The following is a 21757-nucleotide window of genomic DNA, read 5'->3' as shown; positions in this document are numbered from 1 at the left end:
TCCAAGACCTCCAAATATTTCTGTTGTTGTTTCAGTGTCTAAGATTTGGAATTTTATTTTCAGTAGGGCATTGAAACATAAAAGTAAATTCAATGGCTAAATTTGATAATTTTCACTGTGCTCAATATTAAAAGCTTTTTTGAAAAACTATTTAAAATTAATTTGATTTATCAACAAGGGTCAGAGGCCAGTCTTTAAACCGGAAATTCCTCTCAGTAATCTTTCTATAGGCAGTCTCCACGTTGATGTAATAGTAAGTTAAAAAGGATGACAAAAGAATCTATGGTTTGTAGACAGGAAATATGCTAATGCGGTAACTTCTGTTCACAAAGTGCCTTTTACACACAAAATACATCCCAAGGTGCAACTCAGGCATGCAAATGCTGACCTAAAATAGGAGATTTTAGGAGCGATGATCAAAACCTTGTTCAAAGAGTTATCAGGTTATAAGAAGGGAAACAGAGGAAACTCTGGAGGATGGACCATACATGACTGAAGACATGATTGACAAATATGGGGAGATGGGAGTGGAGTCTGCATTAGAAGGAAGGGGCAGGTTTAGGTAGCAACTTCAGGCAGGAACATGTTAGAGATTTATATAATGTATAATAGATATTTCTATAACGTGTCACAAAGCTATTTCCTATGAATATCAAACAGCAACCTGAAGAAGAACCTTGGTATCTATTGTAACTGCAAGCCTGCTAAATCCTGAAATGCACTTGAGCATACTGTAGGAAGTGTCTCCATTACCAAGCAATCTAATGCAACTGTATTAGTCTGTAGAAATTGCACCACATTTGGTTTTAGCAATTTAGGGAGGTGATGGCATTGTGGTATTGCCACTGGACTACTAATCCAGAGATCAGTATAATGCTCTGGGGAACCAGGGTTTGAATCCCACCACGGCAGGTGGCAAAATTTGAATTCAATGAAAATCCGGAGTTAAAAGTCTAACGACAATCATGCAACCATTGTCAATTTTGTAAGAACCCACCTTTTTACATAGAATTTACAGTGCAGAAGGAGGCCATTCGGCCCATCGAGTCTGCACCGGCTCCTGGAAAGAGCACCCTACCCAAGGTTAACACCTCCACCCTATCCCCATAACCCAGTAACCCCACCCAACACTAAGGGCAATTTTGGATACTATGGGCAATTTATCATGGCCAATCCACCTAACCTGCACATCTTTGGACTGTGGGAGGAAACCGGAGCACCCGGAGGAAACCCACGCACACACGGGGAGGATGTGCAGACTCCGCACAGACAGTGACCCAAGCCGGAATCGAACCTGGGACCCTGGAGCTGTGAAGTGATTGTGCTATCCACAATGGACATGGTCCAATAATATCCTTTAGGGAAGGAAATCTGCCATCTTTACCTGTGACTTCAGATCCACAGCAATGTGGTTGACTCTTAATTATCCTCAGAAATGGCCTAGCACAGGCATTTTCAAAGTGGGGGTCATGACCCATGGATGGGTTGTGGAGCCATCCATCGCGGCATTCCCAATCGCGGCAATTTAGGCGCAATGTCCGCAGCAGCCGGTTTTTAACAATGCCGGCTAAACCTGCTGGAGAGAATGGCTCAGGAGAATTCAAAGCAGGTAAAACCAGTGGTGGTGTGAGCTGTTCAGGAGAATCCACAACAGAAAGTTTGGATTCAACAAATTCCAAAGACATTTGAAGACAAACCTCTTGATTTTTTTCAAAGGATGCAATGAGAACTTAAATCGTCAGCTGAAGTCCTCAGCAGCAATGTTACATTGAACAACAAAGTACAATTAGCCTCTTGGTAGCTTACCGTGTAGCAAAGAGAAAATGCCCCACACTGTAGAAGAGATTAATTCTCCCTGCTGCATAAGATAAAATTCTCACGGTCATAGATGAGAGGTTCGTTGAAACAGTGAAATCTATCCCACTTAGCGATAACATAGTGGCTTGCTGAATTTCTGATATTGCTGAGAATTTAGAAGCCCAGCTTATTTCTCGTTTAAAATCAGCGCAGGAGTTCTCAATACAACTAGATGAAAGAACAGACGTTTCAGATTGTGCAACCTTGCTAGTTTACGTTGAGATCTCGCATTAAAGGCAAGAGAAAATGGTGTGTCACGAAGGTTAGCCGGAAATAAAGTTTGAAAAACACTGACCAAGCAAACCAGTTCAACGGCATTTAGAGATTGGCAACAAATTCTGTCCCAGCCAACAATGCCCACATCCCCAGCACAAATTTAAGAAAACAGTTTAGTTGAAAGTGTAGTGAAATAATCCTGCACTGAATTGCAAGTGACGTTGTACAACCCATAGCAAATGGGAAAATCTTTTTTGCTAGGGAGAATGCAAGAAAAGCAAAGGAAAACACCTCATTTCCTTTTGAAAGCACCTTTGACCTGTCCCGTTTTGCCCTCACCACGTTCTCTTCATCTGTTTTCGTTCCTCCCCGGTCTCCTATCGGTTTAGCCCTTCCTGGAGAAAGGTTCCACAGGCACATTCCTTGATGCACGCTATACAAGTGAGCATTATTTGGACATACCCACAGTATATTGAACTACAGCGGCATCAGAGCCAGTTCAAGACTTCCTTGGTTGATAGCCTAAAAAGTGCACCCAGTAGGAGTGACTCGAGTGTAATCGGAGATGGAAAGCTTAGCTGTTAACCCTGGGAACAAAAGGCACTACTTCTGCACTATCAAGGTTGAAATCAACCAACAAAGCAGAAATCAATAGTTAAATCTGGCCTTTTCCTGGTCTATGAGAAAAAGCAAAAACATGACTCACAGGCATCATCAGAATGTTTAAGGATATACAAAAGTAAACAGCGGCCGACCCTTTCCAGTGGGCAGCAAGACAAAGTAAACAGCGGCTGACCGTATCCAATGGGCAGCAAGACAAGTAAACAGCAGCTGACCGTATCCAATGGGCGGCAAGACAAATTAAGGGAGTTTAAAAAAACATTCTTAAATAGATATTCTTTGAATATATAAAATTCTCTGTCATTAACAGCTGTTAAAGTCAATTTTAAACAGACAGTTCCCCTGGCCTTGGGAGGAAACAAAAGTCCCACCAACCCAAAGAATTCCTACAGTGCAGAAGGAGGCCATTTGGCCCATCAGGTCTACACTGACCTTCTGAAAGAGCACCTTACCTAGGCCCACTCCCCCAGTTTATCTCCGTAACCCCACCTAATCTGCACATTTTAAGGGGGAAATTTAGCATGGCCAATCCACCGATCTCTTTCCTGTGAACATGGGGGGGGGAAATGAAGAACAAAACAGCTTCAGAGTCAGTGCCCCCAAAATGGCAGGTGAGGCAATAGGGAGGCGGTAAGCCAACCCAATCTGGGCTACACGATCAGGATTTAGAGTAAAAGACTACCTAAGAAAAGTGCGCTTGGTTTTAATCGGCTGAAAGGGTCAGTACATATTTTTTCATTTTAAACACAAAGACTGATGTAAAGTTATTTTGCAAATTACATTGTGCAATAAAGTAGATAAATTTGTTTCTGGCCCCATCTTGGTGTTAATCTATAAATCCTTACAATGCAGAAAGAGGCCATAAAACCCATCGAGTCTGCACCGACCCCCCAAAAAAGTATCCTGCTGAGCGAGCCCCCCCCGCCCGCAACCCAACTTAACCTTTGGACACTAAAGGACAATTTTTTAGCATGGCCAATCCACCTAACCTGCACATCTTTGGATTGTGGGAGGAAACCCATGCACACGTGGGGAGAACATGGAAACTCCACACAGTTACCCGAGACAGGAATCAAACCAGAGTCCCTGGCACTCTGAGGTAGCAGTGCCACTGTGCAGTTCATCTTTCAAAAGATTGGTGCAAAAGTGAGGATTGAATTGAAGACTAATATATCCTGTTTGTACAACAAGGCATCTCATTGTTATAATGTGTATGTGTAGACATTGCATACAATGCAAACTCCTGACTGAGATATACTGGGGAGGTCAACTTCGAACTTACATCTTGAAATTCAAAACTATCCAAACTATCCTCGAGAAGGTGGTGGCGAGCTGCCTTCTTGAACCACTGCAGATCATGTAGCGCAGGTACAACAACAGTGCTGTTAGGGATGGAAATCTAGGATTTTGACCCCGTGACTGTGAAGGAACAGCAATATATTACCAAGTCAGGATGGTGTGTTCCTGCAGGGCATCTTGTAGATGGTACACACTACTGCTATTGTGTGTCGGTGGTTCAGGGAGTGTTAGTGGAAGGGGTGGCAATCAAGCTAGCAACTACCTTAAAATATAAAATGAATTCCAAATATCAGCCACACTACCTTACAAGATGTTTCATTGTTAGAATTTAAGATTTTTTTATTTAAACTAGTGAATTTTAAATGCAACAAAATCTTCACAGGACAAAGCTGATCAACAACTTAGCAGACACCATTAGCAGGCGGTGTATTTTGACAGCCTGCCAACTGAAATTTAATCCCTCTGGACTTTACACTTCAAGTGTTGTGTATCCAAACCAAATAATAGAATTATATTCCTTTGAAGCTTTCTTTAATACATGCTTAAAAAGGTATAAATCAACTACTTTATAAAGATAACAGCAACTAATTTCCAGGACTTCTATAACCATTACAATTTGTAATATATCTTCAGCTTGGGATCAACAATTTGCAGAAAAACTTGACTGTGTTTCCAAAGGGTAACAAAAGTGATAAAGATGAGATACAAGCCATGCCCTGGCAGTTGTTCCTCAGAGAAGGTGGCTTTTGTGGACATATAGTTAAAGTACATTAGCTTCGAGGATGGGTTCAAGTTCAGGAAGTAAGAAGGATTGTTGAGAATTCAGGGATAACCTGTAGGACCCTCAGAAGCTGTGAGCTGCCCTAGTGCAGAAGGCAGCAGGGAACTAAACCAGGTGAACACAGGTGAATTTTCTAAGAGTGGCTGGTAGCTCAAGAGGGTAGGAAAGAGGGTGGGGGTACTTTTTTAACTATTCCCAACACACAGGCATATACAAACACGACAATCACAGATCAAACAGCCCGCCCAGCGCCTTGCTGCTTACCTGCGCGGCTTCCCTTCTTCCTTGCTTTGTCGAAAACTTTTCCTCACTTTCTTTCATCAGCAAAGAGGTGAAATTTAAGACATGGAGGGAACTTTAGGGGGGTGGGTGGGAGGAGAGGATGAGGAAAGAGCAGCAAGACGATGAGGGGGAAGGGGAAGGAGATGACGATCCGCCCCGAGTACTGACTCGCTCGAGCTTTCACATTGCTTTCCAACCGACTTCTCTCTTGCCCCTGGCGGCAGCCCGGGCGGTGCGCGCGCACATTAGGCTGGCCGGCCCTGGAGGACCGGAGCGTTGGAGGACCAGGCTCCAAGCAATACAAGGGAGACTCTTGACACCAAGTGAGGGTATCGTTGGCGAAACGCTTGCTGGGACGCTGGCGGTTCCAAAAGATCGGGAAACGCGGAGGGGTTAATTCTGGCGTGAAATCGGAGATTCTCCGATTCAGCGCCGGCGGGTTAATTTTGAAATATCTCAACAATCTGAGCTTTTTATTGCGTTCGGTTCGGAAGCCATTGACCAACTGGAGGAGGTGGTGACGCACGGGCAGCCCGCCCTACGTGCTGACGCAGGACGCATCGCGCGGGAAGGGTGGGAGGGGAAACCATGGAGCCGGCGGAGAGCGCGAACGGCAGCAGCGCGGGGCCCGAGCCGGACAAAGACCAGGAGGCCGCGTCCTCCAGTGCTGCCGGCCGAACGGCACCGAGCGCCTACGAACTTCCCTGGTGAGTGGCGTCCCCCGAGCGAACATCGCGTAACCCAATCACCTCTGGCGCCCACTGACCCTCTCGTTCAAAACTGCTGTTACTTGACCTCCCCATCCTAGTAATAAGTCTTACAACAAACACCAGGTACATCTCCACATCATTGTCCCCATCCTAATGTGAGATGTTCAGCTAACTGCCCTTCATCTCTCCTTGTGGCAGGTTCACTGCCAAATCCACTCTCCGAACTGACACTACGTTTCTGCGCACTCCATTTTTGTACTTCATGTTCCCAATCTATGGGCCTCCCCCTCCCCTCCCCACCATTTCAAATATTCAACCTTATTTTCCAGTGGCCTTCCCTGCTCTACCAGTGATCAAACACAGAGTACTGGGCTAATAAGATTCTTGGTAGTGTGGATGAGCAGAGAAATCTCGGTGTCCATGTACATAGAACCCTGAAAGTTGCCTCCCAGGTTGAGAGGGTTGTTAAGAAGGCATATGGGGTGTTCGCTTTTATTGGTAGAGGGATTGAAACTCGGCCGCATTTGGAGTATTGCGTGCAGTTCTGGTCGCCGCATTATAGAAAGGATGTGGAAGCATTGGAAAGGGTGCAGAGGAGATTTACCAGGATGTTGCCTGGAATGGAGGGAAGATCTTGTGAGGGAAGGCTGAGGGACTTGAGGCTGTTTTCGTTGGAGAGAAGAACGTTAAGAGGTGACTTAATTGAGGCACACAAGTGTGGTAGTCGCTAGTAGGGGTATTATGGTACCCAGGTTGATGCTGTAAGACCATTGGTGTGGGAGGTTCCTGAGACAGCTATATCATTGGTGAAGCCTGCCTGCTGGTTCCGCCCAGTAAGGCTGAGTATAAGAGCATTAAGAGTATAAGAGCTCGATCAATGACTCCAGAAGCGAGATTGGAAGACAATTGAAGGCTTTATTGGACTAGATGTTTCCCCCAGCAGCGCAGGCAGCTGCTACATCCCTAGCAGCTGCCTGTGCTGCTGGGGGAAACATCTAGTCCAATAAAGCCTTCAATTGTCTTCCAATCTCGCTTCTGGAGTCATTGATCGAGCATCAACAAGATGATCAGAGGATTAGATAGGGTGGACAGTGAGAGCCTTTTCCCTCAGATGGTGATGTCTCGAACGAGGGGACATAGCTTTAAATTGAGGTGTGATAGATATCGGACAGATGTCAGAGGTAGGTTCTTTACTCAGAGATAGTAAGGGCGTGGAATGCCCTGCCTGCAACAGTAATGGACTCGCCAACATTAAGGGCATTTAAATGGTCACTGGATAAACATATGGATGATAAGGGAATAGCGTAGATGGGCTTCAGAGTGGTTTCGCAGGTCAGCGTAACATCAAGGGCCAAAGGGCCTGTACTGCGCTGTAATCTTCTATGTTCTAATTTACAGTGCAGAAGGAGGCCATTTGGCCCATCGAGTCCGCACTGGCTCTTGGAAAGAGCACCCCACGCCTCCACCCAACCCTGTAACCCTGCAACCCCATCTAACCTACGGGCAATTTAGCATGGCCAATCCACCTAACCTGCACACCTTTGGACTGTGGGAGGAAACCCACGCGCACACGGAGAGAATGTGCAGACAGTGACCCAAGTGGGAATTGAACCTGGGACTCTGGTGCTCTGAAGTCATAGTGCTAACCACTGTGGTACCGCGCTTCCCACATGATTGTTGCATCCTTCCACTGACTGGTCCCTATCTGGCAAGTATGTAACTTTAGGATAAATAGCCGTGCCCGGTTCATCAAAATGACTACGTCCCTCTTTGGGTACCCTGTCAATTTCCATGATCTGGTCCTCCTCATTCTTTTACCAACTGTACCTGCATGTTTTCCTGGACTTTTCCATTTCTTAACTCCATCCCATATAGTATGCCATGTCTCCCTGTTTGAAAACAGTTTCCAATGGACGTACATTGTGCCTCAAAGCTCTCCGAATTCTTCCTGAGACTTCTGCTTTGATGAATGTTCTTCTCCCTGTGTGGAATGCATTCAATTGCTCAGAACAGGTAGAACTATAGTCCCTTTCCAAGCTGGAAGATGATCATTTATGACTGAAGGTCCACACACTTTGCCTTAACCTCATCCTTCCATAAATCCCAGAGATGAGCCCCCTCCCTCTCCAACCCTGAAAAAGTTCCAAATCTCTGAAGCAAACCCATTATGCTCCCCACCGAAGAGCTCGGCTGCGAAATATACAACAACAGATGGTCAGCATATAAGGACACCCTCTGGTCTGACTCCCCTCCCCTCACTGACCCCTCCACAATCCCATGCCCCTCATCACAATGGCCAAGGACTCTACAGCCAATGCAACCAGAAGGGGACATGTGGGGGGGGGGATGCTCGCCATCGGCTCCTTACAGCCGCGCCCACAACACAAACTTTATCCAATCCCAAATTTCTATAATGCTGCCATCAAATAACTCCATTCCACCCGATTAAATGCTTTCTCCGCACTTAACGTCGTCTCCGTCTCTCTTCCCTCTGCCGGAGAATGAATCACACTCAACAGCCTCCTCGCATTCAAGGGCAACTGTCTTCCCTTTACAAACCCCGTCTGGTCCTCGCCAATCGAAAGGCACCCCTTCAACCTTAACGCCATCAGCTTTGACAATATCTTGCAGAGATATGGGCTTGTATGACCCACACTCCATGGATCCGTGTTCTTTAGCAACAACGAGATGGAGGCCTGCCCCATTGTGGCAAGACATCCCTGACCAGCGCTTATTCAAACATTGCCACTATCAATGGCGCCGCCTATCGTTAAATTGTTTTAAAAATTCAACCACAAGCCCATGTGGCTCCGCCACCTTCCCTGCCTGCATCCTCCCGATTACCACTTTTACCCCCTCCACCCCCATTGGCTCTTCCAGCCCCGCCCTCGCCACTTCATCCAACCTCAGGCACTCTAACCCATCCAGAAACTCCCTCATCTCCTGCTCGTCCTCTGGTGGCTCCAATTTATACAAGTCTCTGTAAAACTCTTTACACACCTGATTAATCTGTTCTGGAGACACCACTAATTCCCCATCTTGTCCGCAGCCGAACTATCTCACCTGCCACGGCCTTCCGATGAAGCTGACTTGCCAGCATAAGCCTTGCCTTCTGCCCGTACTCATAGGCAGCACCCCTCGCCCTACTCAACTGACACACGAACAATAGGTAAGACCTCACTTGCAGCTCCTTCCACCTTTACCAGGAGGGTTCGGGTCCCCCCTATACCTCCCATCCCCACCTCCAGAATCTCTTCCATCAATCATTGGCGTTCCTCCCTCTCCTCATTATCCACCTTGGCCTTAAACAAGATTGCCTCCCAAACTTCCCCCATACAATTGAACCCCAAATACTTCTTAATCACCTTCCCTATCTTGTCACAGAAGCTCCAGTCCGCCAACAATTCCACATCCATCCTCCACCCTGGCTTCTGGGCTATACCCTTCTCCAATACCATGTCCATCCAATACGGAGCGTAATCCAAAATCACAATTGCCGAATACTCTGCCCTCCTAACTGCGGCAAACAGCGCCTTTCCCACCACCAAAAAGTTAATCCTTAAGAACACCTTGTGCACCGGGGACAAAAATTAATATTCCTGATCCCTTGTGTGTACAAATTTCCACGGGTCTACCCCCATCTCCCTTGTGAGCCCTACCAACGCCTTGGCTACCCTGGCGGGGTCAGCGGGTGCAGCTGTGACCTGTCCACCCTTGGCTCCAGTACAGTGTTCCAACCCCCCCCCCCCCCCCCCCCCCCCCCCACTATCAACTCGTGGACATTCAGATCTGAAATGGCATCCAATGTTCTCTTCATGAACCCTGCATCATCCCCATTGGGGGCATATATACTTACCAGTACCACCAGCTGTCCCTCTAACATACCCATAATGATCACCTACTTGTCCCCCGATCCACCACCAGCTCCATCTGAAACCTCACCCGCTTGCCCACCAAGATCGCCACCCCCGAGCTCTGCTTTTATCAAACCCTGAATGAAACACCTGGCTCATCTGATCCTTCACCCTTGGATGAGTCTTTTGCAGCATCACCACATCGGCTTTTAAAATGCACAAAAACTCCCTCTGTTCACCAGTTCCCCTTAAGCCCCTCTTGTTCCATATCACGATAAGCAATTAAAACACAAATTCTAACTCAAATGCTGGAGACTTTAATTATTTCCTAACATCTGTTTTAGGCTCGCTATATTAATCTGTAGTCATTTTACACTGATGTATTTTGTAGAGTGGACATTCTCCCAAAGGGACTTTTTGTCTATGTGACACTCTATAGGTAGTGTTCTTGAATACTCTGTTCCACTTAAGATTTTAGTCAGCATCCTGGATATAAAAAATGCCATCTCTACTGCCTCTGTTAGGGCAAGTGTCTCCAGTGTACTTTGTATCTTTTCAATTTTGCAAGCCAAGAGGCAACGTTTACCCTTCTCTCCCAGGAGAAAAAAAATCCTCCTGCACTCGAAAAGCCATCACAATGATTAGCAAAAGATGTGTCACCATAAACAATCAGTTTTAGTTGTGTAATATCACTTAACGATTGGAATTTCAAAATACAATTCTCCATTTTTAATTTTGTCAATGTTTTTGTTTGATGTGAGCAATTTCTTCAACCTTAGGATCATTCATTTTAGTGCTTAGTTCTAAAACATCAAAACTAGCGTCCGGTCTTGTTTGTCTAGCTAACCAATTCAGCTGCCCAATTGAACTTCAAAGTTCCTCTTTTTCCATTTTAGAAACCGTCATAATTGCTATGGGGTTAATATTCAAGCAAGATCGCTGGTGCAAAGTGACTTGCGAACCACTGCCCGATTTCTTTTTTTTATTATAAATTTAGAGTACCCAATTCATTTTTTCCAATTAAGGAACAATTTAGTGTGGCCAATCCACCTACCCTGCACACCTTTGGGTTGTGGGGGCGGAACCCACACAAACGCGGGGAGAATGTGCGAACTCAACACAAGCAGGGGGCAGCAGAGCTTCTGATTGGCTGTTCTGGGGAGATTTGCATACGTGCAGTGCGGTCAGTGTAAGTTGAAGGTGCACCTGCATCAGTGACCCGAGGAGTTCGACAGAAGTCAAGCATCCAGCAGGGGGCAGCAGAGCAGAGCTTCTGATTGGCTGTTCCGGGGAGATTTGCATACGTGCAGTGCGGTCAGCGTAAGTTGAAGGTGCACCTGCATCAGTGACCTGAGGAGTTCGACGGAAGTCAAACATCCAGCAGGGGGCAGCAGAGCAGAGCTTCTGATTGGCTGTTCCGGGGAGATTTGCATACGTGCAGTGCGGTCAGCGTAAGTTGAAGGTGCACCTGCATCAGTGACCCGAGGAGTTCGACGGAAGTCAAACATCCAGCAGGGGGCAGCAGAGCAGAGCTTCTGATTGGCTGTTCCGGGGAGATTTGCATACGTGCAGTGCGGTCAGCGTAAGTTGAAGGTGGTTTGTGAAGGGGCTGTTCTCGAGTGACAGCTTTACCCGAAACACTACTTACGTAGTGTCTCCCACCCATCCTCCTCCTCTAACAAAAAAAAAAGTTCTGTCCGTTGGATTGCTAAACTAACAAGTTTTTTATTTTTATTTTTCAGTAGTTGGGAAGTTAGTTCAGTGGGAATGGAGGCTAGGGCAGTTGAATGTTCCTCCTGCAGAATGTGGGAGGAAAGGGTCACCTCTAGTGTCCCTTCTGACTACATCTGCGGGAAGTGCACCCAACTCCAGCTCCTCGAGAGCCGCGTTAGGGAGCTGGAGCTGGATGAACTTCGGATCATTCGGGAGGCGGAGGAGGTTATTGAGAGGAGTTATAGGGAGGTAGTCACACCTCAGGTAAAAGAAGAAGGTAGATGGGTTACCGTCAGGGGAGGGAGAGGGAACCGGCAAGCAGTGCAGGGATCCCCTGTGGTCGTTCCCCTCTATAACAAGTATACCGTTTTGGATACTGTTGCGGGGGACGACTTACCAGGGGTAAGCAATAGGGCACAGGTCTCTGGCACAGAGTCTGTCCCTGTTGCTCAGAAGGGAAGGGAGAAGAGGAACAGAGCACTTGTCATTGGGGACTCCATAGTTAGAGGAACAGACAGGAGGTTCTGTGGGAACGAAAGAGACTCACGGTTGGTGTGTTGCCTCCCAGGTGCCAGGGTTCGTGATGTCTCTGATCGTGTTTATGGGATCCTTAAGGGGGAGGGGGAGCAGCCCCAAGTCGTGGTCCACATAGGTACCAACGACATAGGTAGGAAGAGAGATGGGGATTTGAGACAGAAATTCAGGGAGCTAGGGTGGAAGCTGAGAGCTAGAACAAACAGAGTTGTTATCTCTGGGTTGTTACCCGTGTCACGTGCTAGTGAAGTGAGAAATAAGGAGAGAGAGGAGTTGAACACGTGGCTACAGGGATGGTGCAGGAGGGAGGGTTTTGGTTTCCTGGATAATTGGGGCTCTTTCTGGGGTAGGTGGGACCTCTACAAACAGGATGGTCTTCACCTGAACCAGGGGGGTACCAATATCCTGGGGGGGAGATTTGCTAGTGCTCTTCGGGGGGGTTTAAACTAATTCAGCAGGGGGATGGGAACCTAAATTGTAGTCCCAGTGTACAGGATGTTGAGAGTAGTGAGGTCAGGGATAGGGTTGAAAGTTCGAAAGAGGGCACCGGCAAGCAGGACGCTGGTTTGAAGTGTGTCTACTTCAACGCCAGGAGCATCCGGAATAAGGTGGGTGAACTTGCAGCATGGGTTGGTACCTGGGATCTCGATGTTGTGGCGATTTCGGAGACATGGGTAGAGCAGGGACAGGAATGGTTGTGCAGGTTCCAGGATTTAGATGTTTCTGTAAGAACAGAGAAGATGGTAAAAGAGGGAGGGGGGTGTGGCATTGTTAATCAAGGAAAGTATTACGGCGGTAGAAAGGACGCTTGAGGACTCGTCTACTGAGGTAGTATGGGCCGAGGTTAGGAACAGTAGAGGAGAGGTCACCCTGTTGGGAGTTGTCTATAGACCTCCGAATAGTTCCAGAGATGTAGAGGAAAGGATTGCAAAGATGATTCTCGACAGGAGCGAGAGTAACAGGGTAGTTGTTCTGGGGGACTTTAACTTTCCAAATATTGACTGGAAATACTATAGTTCGAGTACTATAGATGGGTCAGTTTTTGTGCAGTGTGTGCAGGAGGGTTTTCTGACACAGTATGTAGACAGGCCAACAAGGGGCGAGGCCACATTGGATTTGGTACTAGGTAATGAACCCGGCCAGGTGTTAGATTTAGATGTAGGTGAGCACTTTGGTGATAGTGATCACAACTCGGTTATGTTTACTTTAGCAATGGGCAGGGATAGGTATATACCGCAAGGCAAGAATTATAGCTGGGGGAAAGGCAATTATGATGCTATTCGGCAAGATTTAGGATGTATAGGATGGGGAAGGAAACTGCAGGGGATGGGTACAATCGAAATGTGGAGCTTTTAAAAGGAACAGCTACTGCGTGTCCTTGATAAGTATGTACCTGTCAGGCAGGGAGGAAGTTGTCGAGCAAGGGAACCATGGTTTACTAAGGAAGTTGAAGCACTTGTCAAGAGGAAGAAGAAGGCTTATGTTAAGATGAGACGTGAAGGCTCAGTTAGGGCACTTGAGAGTTACAAGTTAGCCAGGAAGGACCTAAAGGGAGAGTTAAGAAGAGCGAGGAGAGGACACGAAAAGTCGTTGGCGGATAGGATCAAGGGAAACCCTAAGTCTTTCTATAGGTATATCAGGAACAAAAGAATGACTCGAGTAAGATTAGGGCCAATTAAGGATAGTAGTGGAAAGTTGTGTGTAGAATCAGAGGAGATAGGGGAAGCGTTAAATGGATATTTTTCGTCAGTGTTTACACTGGAGAAAGACAATGTTGTCGAGGAGAACACTCAGGTTCAGTCGACCAGGCTAGATGGAATTGAGGTTCAAAACGAGGAGGTGTTAGCAATTTTGGAAAATGTCAAAATAGATAAGTCCCCTGGGCCAGATGGGATTTATCCTAGGATTCTCTGGGAAGCCAGGGAGGAGATTGCAGAGCCTTTGTCCTTGATCTTTATGTCGTCTTTGTCGACAGGAATAGTGCCGGAAGACTGGAGGATAGCAAATGTTGTCCCCTTGTTCAAGAAGGGGAGTAGAGACAACCCTGGTAATTATAGACCTGTGAGCCTTACTTCGGTCATGGGTAAAATGTTGGAAAAGGTTATAAGAGATAGGGTTTATAATCATCTTGAAAAGAACAAGTTTATTTAGCGATAGTCAACACGGTTTTGTGAAGGGTAGGTCATGCCTCACAAACCTTATTGAGTTTTTTGAGAAGGTGACCAAACAGGTGGATCAGGGTAAAGCTGTTGATGTGGTGTATATGGATTTCAGTAAGGCATTTGATAAGGTTCCCCACGGTAGGCTGTTGCAGAAAATAAGGAAGTATGGAATTGAAGGTGATTTAGCGGTTTGGATCAGTAATTGGCTAGCTGAAAGAAGACAGAGGGTGGTGGTTGATGGCAAATGTTCATCCTGGAGTTCAGTTACTAGTGGTGTACCGCAAGGATCTGTTTTGGGGCCACTGCTGTTTGTCATTTTTATAAATGACCTGGAAGAGGGTGTAGAAGGATGGGTTAGTAAATTTGCAGATGACACGAAGGTCGGTGGAGTTGTGGATAGTGCTGAAGGATGTTATAGGATACAGAGGGACATAGATAAGCTGCAGAGCTGGGCTGAGAGGTGGCAGATGGAGTTTAATGCGGAAAAGTGTGAGGTGGTTCACTTTGGTAGGAGTAACAGGAATGCAGAGTACTGGGCTAATGGCAAGATTCTTGGTAGTGTAGATGAACAGAGAGATCTCGGCATCCAGGCACATAAATCCCTGAAAGTTGCCACCCAGGTTAATAGGGCTGTTAAGAAGGCATATGGTGTGCTAGCCTTTATAAGCAGGGGGATTGAGTTTCGGAACCACAAGGTCATGCTGCAGCTGTACATAACTCTGGTGCGGCCGCACCTGGAGTACTGCGTGCAGTTCTGGTCACCACATTATAGGAAGGATGTGGAAGCTTTGGAAAGGGTTCAGAGGAGATTTACTAGGATGTTGCCTGGTATGGAGGGAAGGTCTTACGAGGAAAGGCTCAGGGAATTGAGGTTGTTTTCGTTAGAGAGGAGAAGGCTGAGCGGTGACTTAATAGAGACATATAAGATAGTCAGAGGGTTAGATAGGGTGGACAGTGAGAGTCTTTTTCCTCGGATGGTGATGACCAACACGAGGGGACATAGCTTTAAATTGAGGGGTGGTAGATATAGGACAGATGTCAGAGGCAGTTTCTTTACTCAGAGAGTAGTATTTGTGTGGAACGCCCTGCCTGCAACAGTAGTAGACTCGCCAACTTTAAGGGCATTTAAGTGGTCACTGGATAGACATATGGATGAAAATGGAAGAGTGTAGGTCAGATAGGCTTCAGATGGTTTCACAGTTCGGCGCAACATCGAGGGCCGAAGGGCCCGTACTGCGCTGTAGTGTTCTATGTTCTAAGCAGTGACCCAGAGCTGGGATCGAACCTGGGACCTCGGCACCGTGAGGCAGCAATGCTAACCACTGCGCCACCGTGCTCACTGCCTGATTTCTAACCCAATGTATTTTAATTTCCTGGGTCCCAGGCCCTTCTAAGATGGACACTAACCCCACGTGGTCCCCTTCCACCAATCGAGAAATCATTTGGGCAAAATACTGTGTCGGTTTCGAGCCCTCCACACCCGCCTCACAGTCCTACCAACTTGAGGTTTAGCTGCTGTGATCTGTTCTCCTCGGGTCTTTATTGCCGTCCGCCACCCGCAGCAATTCTGCTTCTAGCGAGGCAAATTGGGCCTCGTGCAGTGACAAGACCTCCACCCCCTTCACCGTCTCACCTTGGGCTTGCATCATGTTCAAAGCTCTCACCATCTGCTCAGGGATCAGATCCAAAGCTTGCTCGACACTGATTTTGAAGGATTTCTTAATGTCCAGACCCTGCCGCTCCAACTGCCTGTCCATCTGTTTGCCGAATGTTTCGAGTTCCTGCGCCATTACCACAGCCAATGTAATGGGCGTGGCGACCATCTTTCCTTGTCCCCCCTCCTTTGATGGGCTACCCTCCTGAGTCTTAGTATTTGGCTTTTTAGTCGACGATTTCAACATACAACCATCGGGAAACAGTCCACCCACTCAACAACCCCAGCTTGGACACCAAAACGCCCCGTAAAATTCAGTAAACGGGATCAATAACAAAGACCCTGTCTGGAGTCACTTTTTGTGTGTCTCGCTCTTACATTATGTCACCAGAAGCCATCTTTTTACCTCTTTTAATCAATGTTACTTTTCTTTGCACTATTGTCCTGTTTTTCTCTCTCCCTTATTACCTTGTCTACTGTTTTTGCATTTTACTGTTCTTTTATTGCTGTCCTTGTTTCTCTTAGTCTTCTCACTGTGCTTAGATTCCCAACCTCCTGCCATTCAAGATGGAAGGTGGAAATATTGATCTCCCTCCCACGAACAACTGTTAAAGCTGGGATTAACAGCAAATTTCCAAACTGAAACTTATAGCTTTTGTTTAGTAAGTGTTTTAAGGATCGAAGGTGAGTAGATGGAGTGAAAATACAGACCAGTCATGATCTCATTAAATGACAGAGCAGAAATGAGGAAGAATAGTTTACTTCTGTACCTTCATTCCAATCTTCCAATCCTGGAATTGATTTATTGTCACATGTACTGAAGTACAGTGAAAAGTATTTTTCTGCGGCCGAGGGAACGTACACAGTACGTACATAGTAGACCGGGGTGGGCAAACTTTTCCGTGCAAGGGCCACATTCAGAAATTCACAATTTTAAAGGGCCGCATAGTATATTAAGTAAAATAATTACTTCACCCGGTTATGATTCTGGGCGCCTCATATAGAACATAGAACAGTACAGCACAGAACAGGCCCTTCGGCCCTCGACGTTGTGCCGAGCAATGATCACCCTACTCAAGTCAACGTATCCACCCTATACCAGTAAGTAACCCAACAGCCCCCCCATTAACCTTTAAAAAAAATTAAAAAGAAAAATTTCTTTCAAAAAAATTTTTTTTTTTTTGTAATGACTTGGTGGGCCGTAGTTTGCCCACCCCTGTAGTAGACAAAAGAATAATCAACAGAGAACATTGACAAATGATACATCGACAAACAGTGATTGGTTACAGTGCGGAACAAGGGGCCAAACAAAGCAAATACATGAGCAGGAGCAGCACAGGGCGACGTGAATAGTGTTCTTACAGGGAACAGATCGATCCGAGGGGAGTCGATGCGGTGTCTTGTAGCTGTGGGGAAGAAGCTGGACTGAACAAGTTTTCAAATTCTCACCCATTCTGTACATGTTGCCTGCTAAGAGTTAATTCTTCCACCACTTTTTCAGAAATAAAAACTAAATCTGGAGGGAATGGAAAGAATGTGTCATCCTTTTGTTGAGACCATTATTCTCTCACTAATGACTATCTCTGGTCCTGAACTAGAAGTCCACACACCACTCAGCTGCCAGTAAATGCTGCGAATAATTAACGTATCTATCCAAGCTGCTATTCCCGGATACAAATCAGCCAGTGCTCGGGATGATAACCCCATTGCTCATGTGTCTTCAGCACTGCACCGTGGGAATCACTTACAACAGAATGAGAGGGTGGACATGTGACTGGGTTCAAACTCAAAATCCTGTCACAATTACTTTTCAAATAAAGCTGTTGGCTGCATTAAAACACAGCAGCTGGAATTCCTGCTTGACCGTGAGGAAAGCTGGGGGGGGCATCAAAAAAAACAAAATCCTTCAATTAAAACTTTACCTTGTATTCTCTCTTGAAGCCTGAGCAGGAGAGCAGTGTGATTCTATCACAGGAAGCAAGAAGAATCCAGAAATCCGGCGCTGGACACACAAAAAACCGTAGCTCCGCGACTCAGACTTTGAAAAACCCTGATCATTGAGATAGAACTCATTGGCCCGCATCTGGGATCTCCATATACATCCCAAATTATTTCCAACTTTTCAGTTCTGCATCTTTTATTAATTTATCATTTTGTTGGAAGCCACTAAGACCTCTCTATCATATGGATTTCTGTTCCTTGTAGCATTCCGAGACTACCATAATATTTGACCTTGTTAAGCTGCACCCTCTATCCTGCCTTATATCTTGTTCTGGACTGCGACTGGATAATCTCTTTCCTTTTTTTTTTATATAAACATTTTATTGAGGTATTTATGGTTTTATAACAACAACAGAAGAAACAAACAATGTACATGAAAATATAAACATAGTGCAAAAGCCTTCTTTCTTCCTCACAGGTCCCACCTTTACTAACGCCCTACTCTAAACTAAACCCCCCCCCCTCCCCCCCCCCCCCCCCCGCTTCTGCTGACGATTAATTTCCCCCAAAGGGGTCGATGGACGGCTGCCACCTCCGGACGAATCCTAACATTGACCCTCTCAAGGCAAACTTCATTTTCTCCAAACAGAGAAAGCTAGCCAGGTCTCCGACTTTGGGAGCTTTGAGTCTCTCCAAACTAATAGTATCCGTCTCCGGGCTACCAGGGAAGCAAAGGCCAGAACTTCTGCCTCTTTCTCTTCCTGGATTCCTGGGTCTTCCGACACCCTGAAAATTGCCACCTCTGGACTCGGTGCCACCCTTGTTTTCAACACCTTGGACCTGACATCCGCAAACCCCTGCCAGAATTCCCTAAGCTTCGGGAATGCCCAGAACATATGGACATGGTTCGCTGGCCCTCCTGCACACCTTGCGCACCGATCTTCTATCGCAAAGAACTTGCTCATCCGGGCCACTGTCATGTGGGTCCAGTGAACGACCTTAAACTGTATCAGGCTGAGCTTGACACATGATGTGGATGCATTGACTCTACTCAACGCGTCTGCCCAGAGACCATCCTCTATCTCTCCTAACTTCTCTTCCCATTTGCGTTTCAACTCCTCGGTCTGCGTCTCCTCTGACCCCATGAGTTCCTTGTAAATGTCAGAAACCCTCCCTTCTCCCACCCACATTCTGGAAACTACCCTGTCCTGTATCCCCCTTGGCGGTAGGAGCGGGAAGGTTGAGACCTGTTTTCGTAGGAAGTCCTGCGCCTGCAGATACCTAAACTTATTCCCTCTCGTCAATTCAAATTTCTCCCCCAACTCCCTCAGGCTGGAAAAGCTCCCCTCTATAAACATACCTCCCATCCTCTCAATCCCTGCTCTCCTGCCTTCTCCGGAACCCTCCATCCAGCCTTCCCGGGGCAAACCGGTGATTATAGCAGATTGGAGACCAGACCGATGCTTCCTCTGCTCCCACATGCCTCCTCCATTTCCCCCAGACTCGGGGCCGCCACCGCCATGGGGCTGGTGGAATACAGTGCCGGCGGGAATGGCAGAGGTGCCGTTACCAATGCCCCCAAACTAGTGCCCTTGCATGATGTTGCCTCCACTCGGTCCCACACTGCCCCCCCCCAACCACCACCCACTTCCTAATCATGGCGATATTCGCCGCCCAATAATAATTACTAAAGTTAGGCAGCGCCAGCCCGCCCTCCCCTCAGTTCCGCTCCAGCATCCCCTTTTTTACTCGCGGGGTCTTACCCACCCATACAAATCCAGTGATTACCTTATTGACCCGTTTAAAGAAGGACAATTTAATAAAGATGGGGAGACACTGAAACACAAACAGGAATCTCGGGAGGACCATCATTTTCACTGTCTGCACCCTCCCAGCTAGTGACAACGGGAGCGCGTCCCACCTTCGGAAATCATCCTTAGTTTGGTCTACTGGTCGGGCCAGATTTAACTTGTGTAGCCCTTCCAATTCCCGTGCCACCTGGAAAGCTTTCCCCTACCACCCTCAACTGCAGCTTCCCCAATCGCCTCTCCTGCCCCTTGCCTGGATCGTGAACATCTCACTTTTCCCCATTTCAATTTATAACCCGAAAACCGGCCAAATTCCCCCAGAATACTCATCATTTCTTCCATCCCTTCTAGTGGGTCCGAAACATATAGGAGCAGGTCGTCTGCGTACAGTGAGACTCTGTGTTCCACCAGCCCCTTGAGGCTGTCAATGCAATTGCCAGTGGCTCTCTGGCCAGCGCAAACAGCAGTGGGGAGAGGGGGCATCCCTGCCTCATCCACCCGGTGCAGCCTGAAATAGTCCGATGTTGACCTGTTCGTCCGTACGCTCGCCACAGGAGCCTGATACAGCTGTCTGACCCAGTCCATGAAGCCCCGCCCAAATCCAAACTGTCCCAGTACCTCCCACAGTTATCCCTATTCCCCCTGATCAAATGCCTTCTCTGCATCCATTGCGACCACTACCTCCACGTCCCCACCCTCTGGGGGCATCATGATCACATTCTGGCCGCCAACTGCCTACCCTTAACGAATCCTGTCTGGTCCTTCCCAATCACATCCGGAACGCAGTCTTCAATCCTAGAGGTCAAGATTTTGGCCAACAGTTTTGCGTCTACATTTAGCCTGGAGATTGGCCTGTAGGACCCTCAAAGCTCCGGGTCCTTGTCCCGCTTCAGGATCAATGAGATAGTGGCCTTTGACATAGTTGGGGGCAGCACCCCTCGCTCCCTTCCCTCAGTAAATGTCCTCATCAGCAGCAACCCCAATATCCCAGAGAATGATTTATAAAATTCCACTGGGTACCCGTCCGGCCCGGGGCTTTACCCGACTGCATGGCCTTCAGCCCTTCTTCTATTTCCTCCAACCCGATTGGGGACCCCAGCCCTTCTACCAACCCTTCGTCCACCTTCGGGAACCTCAGCCCCCCCCCCCCCCCCCCCCCCAAAGAATTGCCTCATCCCCTCTGGCCCAGCTGGGGGTTCCGACTCATACAACCTGCTGTAAAACTCCTTCAACGCCTTATTAACTCCTGCTGAATCTCCGACCAGGTCCCCGTCCCTTACTTTCCCAATCTCCCTGGCTGCTTCCCTCTGAGCTGCTGCGTGAGCATTCTGCTGGCCTTCTCTCCGTATTCATAAATCGGCCCCCTCGCCTGCCTCAGCTGCTCCACCGCCTTCCTTGTAGTTAACAAGCCAAACTCCGCCTGTAACCTCCGTTGCTCCCTTAGAAGCCCTGCCTCTGGGGTCGCCGCATATCTCCTGTCAATCTGCACTATCTCCTTTATCAGTCGGTCCATCTCTGCTCTGTCTGCCTTCTCCATGTGGGCCTGTACCGAGATCAGCTCCCCTCTTACCACTGCCTTCAATGCCTCCCAGACCACCACCCCTGAAACTTCACCCATGTCGTTAACTTCCAGGTAGTTCTGAATACATTTCCTCAGCCACCCACACACCACCTCATCCGCTAAAAGTCCCAAGTCCAGTCTCCAGTGCGGGCGTTGGCCACCCTTCTTGCTAACCTGTAGGTCATCCCAGTGTGGGGTCAGTAAAGCCCTGTTCAGAATTTAAAAAGTCAATCCGGGAGTACACTTTCTCCTTCACTCTCAGCAGCCCAAATCTCCATGGGTCCCGTCCTGTCCCCCATTTCCCCATTTGCTCCACAAACACCATTAGCTCCTTTGCCATTGCTGGCACCCTACCTGTCCTTGAGCTCGACCGGTCTCGCCCTGGGTCAATGACTGCGTTAAAGTCTCCTATCCCCCCCCATGATCAACTTGTGCGAATCCAGGTCTGGGATCTTTCCCAACATCCTCTTTATAAACTCCACATCATCCCAATTTGGTGCGTACACATTCATGAGTACCACCGGTAGCCCTTCCAGCTTCCCACTAACCAAATGTAACAGCCTCCCACATCCGCAACTATTCTTCCCGCCTCGAATGACACTTGCTTGTTAATCAGGATCGCGATTAGGCTTAGAGTCCAGCCCCGAGTGAAAATCCTGTCCGACCCATCTCTTCCTTTATCTAATCTGATCAGTTACTCTAAGGTGCGCCACCTGTAAACCCACCCCTTCAACAAGCATAACACATCTGCTCACCTCTCTCTC

The 21757-nt window shown here is 47.5% G+C and overlaps 2 protein-coding genes across 5 annotated transcripts in view; one reads left to right on the top strand and one right to left on the bottom strand.

The window, feature by feature from the left end:
- The window catches only part of LOC119974622 (E3 ubiquitin-protein ligase rififylin-like), a 116453-nt gene extending 111106 nt beyond the window's left edge, over positions 1–5347 (bottom strand). For all 3 annotated transcript variants that reach the window (XM_038813658.1, XM_038813661.1, XM_038813660.1), the window contains exon 1: positions 5039–5347. The gene's annotated coding sequence lies outside the window, so the exon portion shown is untranslated. The remainder of the gene's footprint in view (positions 1–5038) is intronic.
- Positions 5348–5440: 93 nt separating this feature from the next.
- The window catches only part of rfc2 (replication factor C (activator 1) 2), a 49337-nt gene continuing 33020 nt past the window's right edge, over positions 5441–21757 (top strand). For both annotated transcript variants that reach the window (XM_038813657.1, XM_038813656.1), the window contains exon 1: positions 5441–5763. In XM_038813657.1, the coding sequence (XP_038669585.1) occupies positions 5645–5763 (119 nt within the window). In that variant the 5' untranslated portion in view covers positions 5441–5644. The remainder of the gene's footprint in view (positions 5764–21757) is intronic.

The sequence above is a fragment of the Scyliorhinus canicula genome, chromosome 12 (assembly GCF_902713615.1).
Source record: "Scyliorhinus canicula chromosome 12, sScyCan1.1, whole genome shotgun sequence".
NCBI classification, from domain to species: domain Eukaryota; kingdom Metazoa; phylum Chordata; class Chondrichthyes; order Carcharhiniformes; family Scyliorhinidae; genus Scyliorhinus; species Scyliorhinus canicula.
This window is presented reverse-complemented; position numbering and strand designations above follow the sequence as displayed.